Consider the following 12555-nt stretch of genomic DNA (forward strand, 5'->3'; position numbering starts at 1 on the left):
GTTGCGAAACTATTATCAACACAATGAAAGCAAATCAGATTGTTTTTTGGGTCCAGGAAGGCTGGACGCTCTTCCAGAAGGAAACCTTAAAGGCCCAGCAGCAGGCTGTCCCCGAGTGTCACAAGTCTAAAGGGCGGGGAAAATGGCCAGTCTGGATGAATAAGGAACTTCTCATGGAATTTAGGAATAAAATGAGGGTTTACCACCTTTGGAAGAAGGGACAGGCTCTGGGTCCAGCTGGGAGTCGCCTTGTGTGATCGACACGTACCTCGGACCCGCGCCGAGGAGGGATGGCGGAAACACGCGAGAGGTCGGGGTTAATATCTCCGTGCTGAGAACGTCCCCGTTCCCATGGGCGGCTCGGAAACCGCCCAGCGCCGCCTGGGCCGGGGCGGACCGTGAGGCGAGGGGCAGCTCCTGAGGGGAGCTCAAGGCGGCGCTTCGATTGGCTGCCCCTGCCGCCACTCCTGGTCCTTGCGTGCTGATTGGTCGGAGCGGTGGGCGGGCCGTGCCGGGGGTATAAATGCCGTCCCTCAGTCAGTTCGCGCCGGAGAGTCTGAGCGGCGGTGGGGTCGCGGGGGCTGCTGGGAGAAGGGCAGCCGGAGCTGGCGGCACCCGCCCCGCCCCTCCCCGCCCACGGAAGGGCAGAGCAACTCGGGTGCAGGACGGACGGACTGGGAACACACTCCCTACCATAAAAGGTAGAAACAGGTGCTCCGCAAATAACCCGCTGCGGGACACGGTAATTATACTCCTGGCACGGCCCCGCCCAGCGCTCCGGCCAACCAGTCGTCCCTCAGTCAGCGGGGGCCGAGCGGCGGTGGTGGGTGTCGGAGCGCGGAGCCCCTGGGTGCCGTCCGCTCGGTGCGGGGCTGCGGGGGAGGGAGCCCGGTCGAGGAGCCGCTCCCCCCGCAGGGCCCCGCTGCTGCCCGGCGCTCCGCCGGCTGAGCTGGGGCTCCCCCGCTGGCTCCGTCGGCGGGGCTCCCCGGGGCCGCGCTGGGTTCCTGGGAGGGCCTGGTGCCGCCGGGGCTTTGGGCTCCAGGCCCGCCCTGCACAGTCGCCGTCTCTGTGGGCGCTGGAATTTCCTTTCCCCGTGTGGTTTCGGGGAGGAGCTGCTTCGCCTTTCCTGGCAGGGAGCCGGCTTGTTGTTGTAACCCAACGGAAATAATGGGTTTCACAAGCTCTTAAAGGCGCTGGGCTGCACACAGTGGCGGGGCCGGAGCTGCTTTGCCGAAGCCCGCAGACCCGTGGCCTTGGGCCAGCTGAGCCTGCTTTGCAAACTCTCTGTTCCAGCCCGTGGTGTTTGAATGTGGGTGGGGGCTGCAGTGGATTTTTGATGCTGTCTTGACCCCACCTTGGCCACACACGCAAGGCTCTGTCAGATAAATGTGTGTGTGTGGAGGAAATATAAGCTACAAGGATGTGTGTTTTCCTCCCCAATCTGCCTCACTCCGTCCCTTGCCCTGACTTGAATTTTTCTCTGAAGCACCCACAAGGGGCTTTGCTGAGGCCCCTTTCATCCCACAGTCCCCAGGATCACGGAGTTTCCATCCCCAAAGGCTGAAGGTCTCGTCCCTGCCCCAGCCTGGGGTGCTGGGGCTGTGGGTGGTGGTGTCCAGCTGCTGCGGTGAGCAGAGGAGGGCTCAGCAGAGGTGTTGGGGGGACCCGATTCCCCCCTGATGCCCCTCTGAAAATCCCATACCTGTGCCCCCACTGGGGATGTACCCAGCTGGCGAGTGCTTTGTGCCCTGTCTGGGAAGGGTGCGTGCAGGGTGGTGGGGAGGGTGCTGGGAGCCAAGGGCTGGTCCCTGGGCTCACTGAGGCTGCATGTGTCTCCCCCAGACGCTGGCGCTGGCTGCAGTGTCCCGTGGGGAGCAGGGACAGGACTCTGCTGATCTCTTAAATCAAACAATTAAACACCCTGACGTGCCACCCTGTCATCATGTTCTCTGGAATCTCCCAATATGACGATAACAGCTGTGGTGGAAGAACTGAATCCAGGCCTGGCTTGAAACAGGTTTTGCCAGCAGTTGTGATGCCTTGGGTGCAAGATACTGCTTGTTCTAAGCGAGGAGCTTTCACATCCCAGTTTCCCTGGGGCCCGGGGGAGAAGAATGGATGCTGCTGTAACGATGGGAACAAGGAGAAGCCCCTGAGTCCCCAGGATGCAGGAGTGTCCCCCCACCCAGAGGTGCCTGGCGATACCCGCAATATGACGTACAGAGGAGTTCTGGGTGAGTGAGGGGCCACCTGTCACTCACCTGTTGTCAATGTCCCTGTGGCAGCGTCACTGCACAAATAATGGGCTGGCAAGTGTGATGCTTCTTCCAGCTGTCTGGAAAGGGCATCTGCAGGTTGACAGCCTTGTCCCTGCCCTGTGTGACTGTCCCTTGCTGCCAGCTGGGAATGGCCCGATGGCAGTTGCTGTGCCCAGGGAGGGGGTTGAGAAGCTGCAGCTGAGTGTGTGTGGGGTAGAGGGGTCTGGGGGGTCCCTCCTGTGTTCCCTGGGCAGGTTGTGCTGGGGGTGGTGGGGCTGGGAGGGGGACAGCACCGTCCTCACCTCGAGTGGCTTTCTTCTCTTCCAGGTGAGCCGTACACGCTCCATCCAGTGTGGGTCGTGGTGCTGGCTGTGCTGGTGGCTCTGGTGCTGGCTCTGGCCGTGGCTGTTGCTGTACGCTCAGGTAAGGGAGGAGCGGCTGCCTCCTTCCCTGCCCTGCGGAGCTGTGTCCCCTGGTCCCTGCGGAGCCCAATCCTCTGCCCTTCCCTCTCCAGCAGGAAGATGTGGAGGGGATCCAGCTGTGCCTGCGGCTCTGGTGCTGGCCTGTCCTGATGACTGGGTCGGGTACCGCAATGTCTGCTACTACCTGTTGAGGGACGAGGGGAGCTGGGAGTGGAGCCAGGAGCAGTGCTCCTCGCATGGGGCCTCGCTGGCCATGCCCCGGAGGGAGGGGGAGATGGTGAGTGAGGGGCTGTTGTGGCTGCGTGGGGGTTTGGGGGTGTTCCTGGGTTGGGTGCAGAGCCCGGGGTTGGAGCCGAGCTGTGTCAGAGCAGGAGCGAGAGCGCTGGCCGGGCTGGTGAGCTCCTGCAGCAGCTCTGGAGCTTGTTGGAGCGGGCGTGGGGTGGGAGCTGCTGCCATCCCAGGGCCAGTGGTAGCCGTGCGAGGCTGGCAGGGACCAGTGTGGGTCTGGGAGAGGGACTGGCGTGGGGCTGGCAGCATCTCCTGACTGTTGGCTTCTCTCTGTGTCGTGCCCAGGAGTTCCTCTGGCGCCTCAAGGGCAACATGGATTACTGGCTTGGGCTGCGGAGACGGGGCGAGCGCCTGCAGTGGGTGGATGGCAGCAGCTTCAACCAGACGTGAGTCCCGTTGGGAGCCGGGGCCGTGGGGAGACCGTCCTGCGGTGGGACGGGCAGGGCCCTGGTGGGACGTGTCTGCTGGGGCTGTCCTTCGCAGGTGGCCCTTGTCCCCCCCTGGTGCTTGAGGGGACGACCGCGACCCCCACGGTGCCAGCGCTGCCTGTGCTGCTTGTTGCAGGTTTGTGGTGCAGGGCCAAGGAGAGTGTGCGTATTTGTACGACGGGGCTGTCGCGAGTGCAGGCTGCTCCCAGTCGCGGCCGTACATCTGCAGCAAGCCCCAAGCGCTGATGTGACAGGGGTGCTCTCCTGGACCTCATGCTGACAAGGAAAGAAGGACTGGTTGGAGATGTCAGTTGTGGGTAGCCCTGGCTGCAGTGACCATGAGATGGTGGAGTTCAGGGTCCTGTGTGGAAGAACCAGAGTGAAAAGTAGGATTACAACCCCGAACTTGTTGTTTCTAAGCTCACAACTCTCTTTATCTCTGCTCTTTCTCTCCTTGGAGCGAGAGGTGGGAGAGAGCATCTGCTGTCTTGTCATTGGCCAACCTGGCCCAAGCTGGGCCTAATGAGAGGTTGGATGTGATGGATTCTACTACTAATTACACTTTCGAGTTCACCTGGGAGATGTTTATTTTGCCCATTAAGGCTTATGCCAAAGAGCCAGGGCATGGAAACCTTTCGGGCTCTTTAGAAAAGGAATCTTACTTTCAAAAGATGGTGATTTTGTCGCCGGTTCCCCTGAATATGTGGCAGGGGTGGTTTTGTGTTAAACGTTGGCGCAGGAGTGGGTATTGTGTGACGTGTGCTGCTGCCGCTCATGTCCCACGGGCCAACTCACAGCTGGCACAGGCACAAACCCCTCCCCAAGCCACCCCCCCATGGGCACAGGCCATGCCTCTGCCCCCACCTGTATTGGCCCCAGCTGCTCCAGCCTTGACCATGAGCACTTGCTTTCACCTGGAGAGGTGTCCAGTACACCTGGAATCGGCTGCCCCGGGGGTGGAAACAGCCCCACCATTGCCATGGGCTGCTCCAGGCTGCCCTGGAACAGGGTGAGGCTCCGGAACACCTACAGTGCATTGACGACATCATTGTATGGGGCGATGCAGAGGAAGTTTTTGAGAAAGGGAATAAAATAGTCTGAATCCTTCTGAGAGCCGGTTTTGCCATAAACCAAAGTAAGATCAAGGGCCCTGCACAGGAGATCCAGTCTTTAGGAGTCAAAGGGCAAGATGGACACCGTCAGATCCCAAGGGATGTGACCAAGGAAACAGCAGCTGTCTCCACCCATGAGCAAAAAGGAATCGCGAGCTTTCCTGGGCGGTGTGGGGTTTTTGGAGGACGCACGTTCCAAACTGCAGCCAACGATGGGTCTTTGTCTGAGCTGTGGACAGACTGTTCCCCAAGTCCGAGGAGAAGGAGGAGAATCCCCCTCCTTGCGCCTGCAGGCCGGCAGCTCAGCTACCAGGGCCCCGCTCAACGCAACGGGGACCGTGGGCGCACCCCGCCTGCCACCTGGTCGGGGTCTGTCTGCGTGACCATGGCGGGGACACGGGGAAGTGGGATGGTGCCCCTACCTCGGCCCTGGAGGCCCACGTAGAAGAATTGTGGGGAAAAGCAGCAGCTCAAAAGGGACCATCCAGGAAGATTGCTGCTCCAGTTGTTGGCCAGCCATTCCCCAGGCGCTGGAGCTGGGCTGAGGACACATGTCCTCCTCATCCTGAGCCACTGGAGGTACGTCCATGTGGGGTCATCTCCCCCTCCTCATCCTGGGCCACTGGAGGTACGTCCACGTGGGGTCGTCTCCTCCTCCTCATCCTGAGCCACTGGAGGTACGTCCACGTGGGGTCATCTCCCCCTCCTCATCCTGGGCCACTGGAGGTATGTCCACGTGGGGTCGTCTCCTCCTCCTCATCCTGAGCCAGTGGAGGTACGTCCATGTGGGGTCGAACCTCACGCCCAGCACCATGGAAAGACCGTGCCGGATGGCAGTGGGATGGTACCTGGGACTCGTCCTTGCAACGTAGGCTGGGCAAGGGAGACGCGGGCTGCTCTGAGGGTGAAAAGGCTTCTGGTTTGCAATGACAGGAGTCAGGGAACGAATGCTCCCATCGGGACTAGGGGTCCTGTCCCCAGCTGGGCAGAGGAAAGGGACAAAGGGATTCGATGGCCTGGGACATCAGTCCCCTGGAAATAGAAGGCCCTGGTGGACACTGGTGCACACTGACCCCTGATGGCATCGGGGTACAAGGGGACAGGACACATCTGGATTTCTGGAGTGACGGGGGGATCCCAGTTGGCGTGTTGGGAGCTGAGGGGACCCAAGGGGAACCGAGAGGGAGAAGCGGCCGGTCTGGAGGCTCCGTGTGTCCCTGGCCTTGGCTTGAAAGTCGGGCGCTTCATGGAAGTGAAGATCCTTCCAGGATCCGAGGAGGGACACCAGGAGCGGGAGTGTCTGGCACGGGGGACCCGGGCAGCGGAATGTGCGACCCCGGGAAGGAGGGACAGCGGGAGCAGGATGGCCGGTACGGGGGACACCGGGAAGGAGGGACGCGGGGTGACCCCGGCCTGGGGGGACACGGGTGGAACGCTGCGGGGGGAGGGTCCTGCGGGGGTGTCCCGGGATTCCCCTGTCCCCGCCGCGCGCTGCCTCCGGCGCTTTCGCTTTCGCTTCCGCTTCCAACATGCGGAGCCGGGATCTGCCCGGCGACCGGTGACGTCCGCGGCGGCTCGGGCTGCCATTGGCGGGCGCTGGGTGGCGGAGCCGATGGCGGGCGCGGGGCCGGCGCGGAGCCGATGGCGGACGCGGGGCCGGAGCGGAGCAGCGCGATGGGGCCCGGCCGGGCGCTGAGGCTGGGGCTGCGGCTGCTGCTGGGGCTCTTCGGCGGGGCGGCGGGGGGTGAGTACGGACTCGGGATCCCCCTGGACGCCCCTTTCCCTGGCCCCGGGACTCCCTTGAGCCCCCTTCCCCGGGACCCCACTGGACACCCGTTTTCTGGGCACCGCGAACCTCCCCCCTTACCGGCCCTCTGTCCTTGGGCACCAGGACTCCCCTGGACACCCCTTCCCTGGGCACCGAGAACCGGCCGAGCTCAGGGAACCCCCCCCGGACCACCCTTTCCCGGGCACTGGTGCCCGGGATCCCCCTCTGTCGATCCCCCTCCAACCCTGCGCACCGAGACCCCTCTGGATCCCCATTCCCCGGGCACCGAGACCCCTCTTTCCTTCATCCCCCTCCACCCCTGAGCACGGGGACCCTCCTGTACGCTCTTTTCTTGGCAACCGGGACCCCACCCCCCCGCAACTTTCACCTCCCCTCCATCCTTGGCTGCCCGGACTCCCCCTGGACCTCTCTCCATACCTTGGCCACCGGGACCCCACCTGGACCCCATTCTTTGGGTACTGGGACACCCCCCACACACCCCGTTCTTCATCACCCTCCACCCTTGGCTACCGGGACGCCCCTGGACTCCCTTTCGTGGGTGGGCAGCAGTTCCCCATTCCCTGGGCACTGGGACCCCCCCACACCTTGATACCCTTCATTCCTGGGCATTCCCTACATCCACCTTCCTGGTCTCCCACACTCCAGACGCCCTTGTCCTTGATGCTGGGATGCCCTGGGCTCCCCTTCCTGGGAACCGGGACCCCCTCCTGGACACACGGGCTTCCCCACACCCCCCACCAGTCCCATCCCCCCTGACACTGCCCCCCACACCGCGATCTGCTCCCCTGGGACGCCCCCCTCCCCAGGCTCACTGCCCACCCCTGGACACACACACCCTGGGCATCCTCACCGTCTCTCACCACCCCCCGTGTCCCCGCAGGGCCCCACTCCCTGCGCTACTTTCATGTTGCCGTGTCGGAGCCCAGCCTGGGGGTGCCCCACTTCGTGTCTGTGGGGTACGTGGACGGGAACGTCATCATACGCTACGACAGCGAGACGGGTAGAGCAGTGCCCAGGGCGGACTGGATGGCGGCCAACCTGGACCAGGCGTACTGGGACAGGGAGACCCAGGTCGGGCAGAGCACTCAGCAGGTTGCCCGCGTCAGCCTGGAGGCACTGCGGAGCCGCTACAACCAGAGCGGGGGTGAGTGTGGGCTGGGCTGGGGCTCGGTGGGGCTGGGAGAGTCCCCCCTCCTGTCTTCCCCCCCGGCCCCGATCCTGCCCTGCCCCACGCTGCTGCCCCGGCTGGTGCCGGCCCTTCCCTGCCCGATGTCATTGTCACAGGGCTCCTCCCAGCCACTCTGTCCCCCAGCCCGAGGGGGTGGCGGCTGCCCTGTCCCTGCCCCACAGGGCTTGGGAGCCCCTGTCCCAGAGATGGGGGGGGAAGTGCCTCTGGCCACTCCACCCCCAACCCTAAGTGCCCAAAGCCCCCATCCCAGAACTGGGAGGCTCCTGGCCACCACGTCCCAGCCCCTCACTGTCCCCACAGCAGATGAGACCCCCAGAAGCAGAGGGGCTCCCCCCCCCGACAGTGTCCCAGCCCCTTGCCCTCCCCACGGTGCTCAGGGCCCCCATCCCACAGCCAGAGGGGCTCCCCCAGCCCCATCCCGTCTCCTTGTGCCCCCCACGGCATTCAAGACCCATCCCAGCCCCTCGCTGTCCCAGGGTGCCGTGGGGCTGGGTGCCAGCCCAGCCACGCCGTGGGTGCCGGGGGTCTGCGTCACGGCTCTGGGTGACACCCCGAGTGCTGTGGGCCCCGGGCAGGATGGGGGGCAGCCCTGGTGCCGGTGCCCGATGGGCTCACCCAGGGCTGGGGTGGGGGGTGCTGCCGGGGGGTCTGTGCCCCACTGCGGGCCCCGGGCTGCAGCAGCCCCTCAGCCCCGGCTCCTGGTCGCGTTCCAGGGGTTCACACGGTGCAGGTCATGTATGGCTGTGACCTCCTGGAGGACGGTAGCACCAGGGGGTATAGTCAGGATGCCTACGACGGGAGGGACTTCACCGCCTTTGACATGGACACGATGACGTTCACCGCGGCGGACGCGGCGGCACAAATCACCAAGAGGAGGTGGGAGGAGGACGGGACTGTCGCTGAGCGAAGGAAGCAGTACCTGAACAACACCTGCATCGAGTGGCTGAGGAAATACGTGAGCTACGGGTGGGCCGTGCTGGAGAGGAAAGGTGAGGGCGAGACGGGGAGGCTGGGGAGCGGCCAGCGCGGGTGCGTGTGCCGTCCCTCACCGCCACCCCCTCCCCAGAGCCCCCCGCGGTCCGAGTGTCGGGGAGGGAGGCCCACGGGATCCTGACCTTGCGCTGCCGCGCTCACGGCTTCTACCCGCGGCCCATCACCGTCAGCTGGCTGAAGGACGGCGAGGTGAGGGACCAGGAGACGGAGTGGGGCAGCGTCGCGCCCAACAGCGACGGCACCTACTACACCTGGGCCTCCATCGAGGCCCGCCCGGGGGAGCAGGACAAGTACCGGTGCCGCGTGGAGCACGCCAGCCTGCCCGAGCCCGGCCTCTACGCGTGGGGTGAGCCCGGTGGCCTTGGGCACGTGGAGGGGTGGGCCGGGGTGGTTGCCCTTCCCCTGCTCACGGCGCTGCTCTCCCCCAGAGACGGAGTCCAACCTGTGGGCCATCGTGCTGGGGGTGGCCGTTGCCGTCCTGGCCGTCGCTGGCATCTGTGGATTCGTCGTATGGAAGCAGAAGTCGGGTAAAGCATCGGGGCCGGTGAGGCAGAGGGGTGCGGGAGGAAGGCAGGGCCAGGGGGGTCTGTGGGCACGAGCCCCTGTGCTCTGGGGAGCCCCCGAGGCTGTTGGGGAAGCGCGGTGGATGCTGATGCCTCTCTCTCTCTGCAGGGAAGAAGAAGGCGGGCTACGGCATGGCGTCAAGTGAGTAGCGGGGGCCGGTCCGGCTTCAGCCGCTGCCCAGTGCCGGGGGGGTCTCGTGGCTCCGGTTTCTGGCCGCTGCCGGCATTTCCCGACCCCCATCCCCCCTGTGCCACCCCTCGTTGCAGCCCCGTAGCGGGGACGTACGGAAGAGGTCATGTGTCCCCCCCGGTGCTCGCGGCACCATCCTCCTCTCCCGGTGGCTGCAGCGCGGCCGTGGCTCCCGGCCGGCTCCTGGCACATGCCCCGTGCCCGTAGCGAGCCCGGGGCTGGCAGCTCACGGCTGTTTCTCTCTCGCAGGCACCGACAGTGGGTCTGGCAGCACGGGCACAGGTACGGCGTGGGGACGGACGGGGCGGCCCCAGCTCTCCGTGCTCCCCCCACAGCAACCCCGGGCTGCGGGAGGGGGGCACGGAGACGCCCAGAGCGGAGGGTTGGGGAGAGGGAGGTGGCCCTGGGTGACACTGTCTGTTCCTCCCGTCCCTGCAGGGGTCACCGCCTGAGCGCTGGACGAGGGGCCGGCGCGTGGCTGGATGCGGCCCCTGCCCTGGCCGCGGCTGGAGGCAGAGAGGAGCTGGGGGAGGCCGGGGGCTGCCTGCAGAGAGAGCTTGTCCCGCCGCCCCCGCCCAGCCCCGCTGTGGTGCCGGGTCTTCTTCCCACTTCCTATTTGCCGATTCTTTCAAATTCTGTGTGATGCAGTTATCAGCGATGTTTTTGTTTTGAGGTTGTAACTGATTATTTTCTGCCTGTGCACGATTCCTGGCGCGCTCAATAAACGCTGGTCCCCCCCCTCCCTCGGGCTGTGCCTCCTCTCCCGGTGCCGCTCTCCCAGCCTCGGCTCGAGGGTGGCCTGGGTTGAGCGACACGGGGCTAATTTCTCTTCTAATGCTGGGGAAAACTGCGCTTTTAGAAGATTCTAGTGTCTGAATTCGTGAAAATATTTACTTTATAGGCCACTAGGCTCTGTGGGGTTCAAGGTCTCGGTGTTTCCGAGCTTTGCCAGGTGCGAGGATGAGGAGGAGCCCGACCCGGGCACTGACCCAGGCTGGCCAACAGGGTTGTTTCATACCGTGAACGTCACGTTCGATATAAATTAGGAAGTTTGCTGTGCAGTTCCCTCTCTTTCCCTCCCTGGCGGTGGTGCAGAGAACTCGTCGTCCTGGTGCCGGATCCCTGACCCTTCCCTTCCTCCCAAAGCCTCCCCGTGTCCCCCCTTCGCTGTCCCCTGCTGTGAGCGCACGCCTTCCTGCTGGTAGAATCGGCTGATTCTTGTATCTCTGATATTAATATCGGGATTAATACTGGTTCTTTAGTATTATTGCTAATTATTTGGTCATCTTCTATTGAATCTGCTTATATTTCAACCCTCGGGTTTCCTCGGTTTTTTCCCTGTTCTTTCCAGGTGGGGAAGGGTCATGGGGTGATAGAACAATTGTCTGAACGACGATGAATTATTATGGGTTTTCTCAAACCCTAACAGAGGGCTGGGCTGGTTTTGGCTGGGCTTGGGTTGATTTTCTCGCTCGCAGCCCAGCACGATGCGGTGTTCAGGATTCCTGACCGCGACGCCGTTGGTGACGCAGCGCTGGGGCTGAAGAGCGTTGGCAGCGCTCAAGGTCTTCTCCGTTTCTCACTCGCCCCCTGGTGAGCAGATGGGGGTTGTGCCAGCGGTTGAGCGGGGACGCAAGCAGACAGGCGACCTAAACTAGCGGGAGTAGCACGGAATCATAGAATCGCCTGGTTTGGAAGGAGAATTCGAGGTCAGCGAGTCCAACCATCCACCTAACGCTGCCAAAACCACCGCTAAACCATGTCCCTCAGCACCGCGTCTGCCCGGCTCTTAAATACCTCCAGGGATGGCGATTCCACCACTTCCCTGGGCAGCCTGTTCCAACGCTTGACAACTCTTTCATGTCCTGCTCAACGACAACAAGGGAAAAGAGGGGGTTGAGGGGGGACTGGGCACCTTTTCTTCGGGACGTGGCTGGGCATCCTTGTCCCTGTGGTGGCCGTGGTGAGCTCTGAGGCCACGTAGACGGGAGCTGAGAAGAAGCTCTCCCGATACGAGGCTACATAAAGAGGCGCTGAGAAGAAGCCCTCCTGCCCTGAGGCCCCGCAGATGGGCACTGAGACAAATGTTTGCTGGTTTGAGGTCACGCAGACGGTCACTGCGGCTGAAGCAGGAGCTCGACTCTGAACTGAAATACCTGCTCTTGTGGTCAAGGAGACACAGTGGAAGTGGAGGTGGACTCTGTCAATAAGAGAAGCAGCAGCTGCTCCTGCGAGGGGGCAGAGGCAGGAACGACTCTGCTTTGGTGAGGCCGCACCTGGAGTACTGTGTCCAGTTCTGGGCTCCCCGGTTCAAGAGGGACAGGGAACTGCTGGAAAGGGTGCAGCAGAGGGCTACAAAGATGATTGGGGGACTGGAACACCTCTCTTATGAGGAAAGGCTGAGGGATTTGGGTCTCTTCAGTCTGGAAAAAAGATGGCTGAGGGGGGACCTTATCAACGCTTATAAATACTTAAAGGGTGGGTGTCAGGAGGATGGGGCCAGGCTCTTTTCAGTGGTGCCCGGGGACAGGACAAGAGGCAATGGGCACAAACTTGAACATAGGAAGTTCCACCTAAACATGAGGAGGAACTTCTTTACCCTGAGGGTGACAGAGCACTGGAACAGGCTGCCCAGAGAGGTGGGGGAGTCTCCAACTCTGGAGACATTCAAAACCCGCCTGGACATGTTCCTGTGTAACCTGCTCTAGGTGACCCTGCTCTGGCAGGGGGGTTGGACTAGATGATCTCCAGAGGTCCCTTCCAACCCTATGATTCTATGAAACGCCGCTTGACATTGTGCAGCACCCCCATGGGAGAGAGAGGGAAGCCAGACCAACAGGCACTGCAGCCACTCCGACCCCAGCAGCAGGCACTGCGGCTACTGCAATGTGGCTTCATTAAGGGCAAGTCACGCCTGACCGATTTGGTGGCCTTCTACAATCGGGCTACAGCGTTGCTGGTTAAGGGAAGAGCAACGGACATCATCTACCTGGACTCGTGCAAAGCGTTTCACACTGTCCCCCACAACATCCTTGTCACTAAATTGGAGAGACGCGGATTTGACGGATGGGCCACTCAGGGGAGAAGAAATTGGCTGGATGGTCGCACTCGAAGAGTTGTGGTCAACAGCTCAATGTCCAAGCGGAGACCAGCGACGAGTGGCGTTCCTCGGGGGTCGGTACCGGGACCGATGCTGTTTAAGACCTTTGTTGGCGATGTGGACAGTTTGATTGAGTGCACCTTCGGCACTCTGGAGCACCAACAGCAGAAGGACACGGAGCTGTTGGAGCAGGGCCAGAGGAGGCCACAAAGATGATCCAAGA

General features: G+C 62.9%; 2 protein-coding genes across 8 annotated transcripts; both read left to right on the forward strand.

Annotated features, from left to right (window-relative positions):
* Positions 1 to 549: 549 nt before the first annotated feature.
* LOC141735191 (C-type lectin domain family 2 member D-like) lies at positions 550 to 3969 on the forward strand. Of its 5 annotated transcripts, none has more exons than XM_074567794.1 (6): positions 550 to 742; positions 1843 to 2234; positions 2586 to 2681; positions 2773 to 2957; positions 3254 to 3354; positions 3533 to 3969. In XM_074567794.1, exons 2-6 carry the CDS (start codon positions 1943 to 1945, stop codon positions 3645 to 3647), a joined length of 789 nt encoding a protein of 262 aa, XP_074423895.1. In that variant the 5' UTR covers positions 550 to 742; positions 1843 to 1942; the 3' UTR covers positions 3648 to 3969. The 5 variants fall into 5 exon arrangements, with proteins under 5 accessions (XP_074423895.1, XP_074423896.1, XP_074423893.1 ...); XM_074567795.1 differs by having other exon boundaries at positions 1978 to 2234; XM_074567792.1 differs by having other exon boundaries at positions 550 to 701.
* On the forward strand, positions 3541 to 10545 carry LOC141735164 (class I histocompatibility antigen, F10 alpha chain-like). Of its 3 annotated transcripts, none has more exons than XM_074567738.1 (9): positions 3541 to 5087; positions 5137 to 5878; positions 7178 to 7441; positions 8200 to 8475; positions 8553 to 8825; positions 8908 to 9006; positions 9152 to 9184; positions 9482 to 9514; positions 9671 to 10545. In XM_074567738.1, exons 2-9 carry the CDS (start codon positions 5587 to 5589, stop codon positions 9682 to 9684), a joined length of 1284 nt encoding a protein of 427 aa, XP_074423839.1. In that variant the 5' UTR covers positions 3541 to 5087; positions 5137 to 5586; the 3' UTR covers positions 9685 to 10545. The 3 variants fall into 3 exon arrangements, with proteins under 3 accessions (XP_074423839.1, XP_074423837.1, XP_074423840.1); XM_074567736.1 differs by having other exon boundaries at positions 3718 to 5185; positions 5235 to 5878; XM_074567739.1 differs by lacking the exons at positions 3541 to 5087; positions 5137 to 5878 and adding an exon at positions 6093 to 6252.
* The last annotated feature ends 2010 nt before the right edge of the window (positions 10546 to 12555 follow it).

The sequence above is a fragment of the Larus michahellis genome, chromosome 29 (genome assembly GCF_964199755.1).
Source record: "Larus michahellis chromosome 29, bLarMic1.1, whole genome shotgun sequence".
Classification (NCBI taxonomy): domain Eukaryota; kingdom Metazoa; phylum Chordata; class Aves; order Charadriiformes; family Laridae; genus Larus; species Larus michahellis.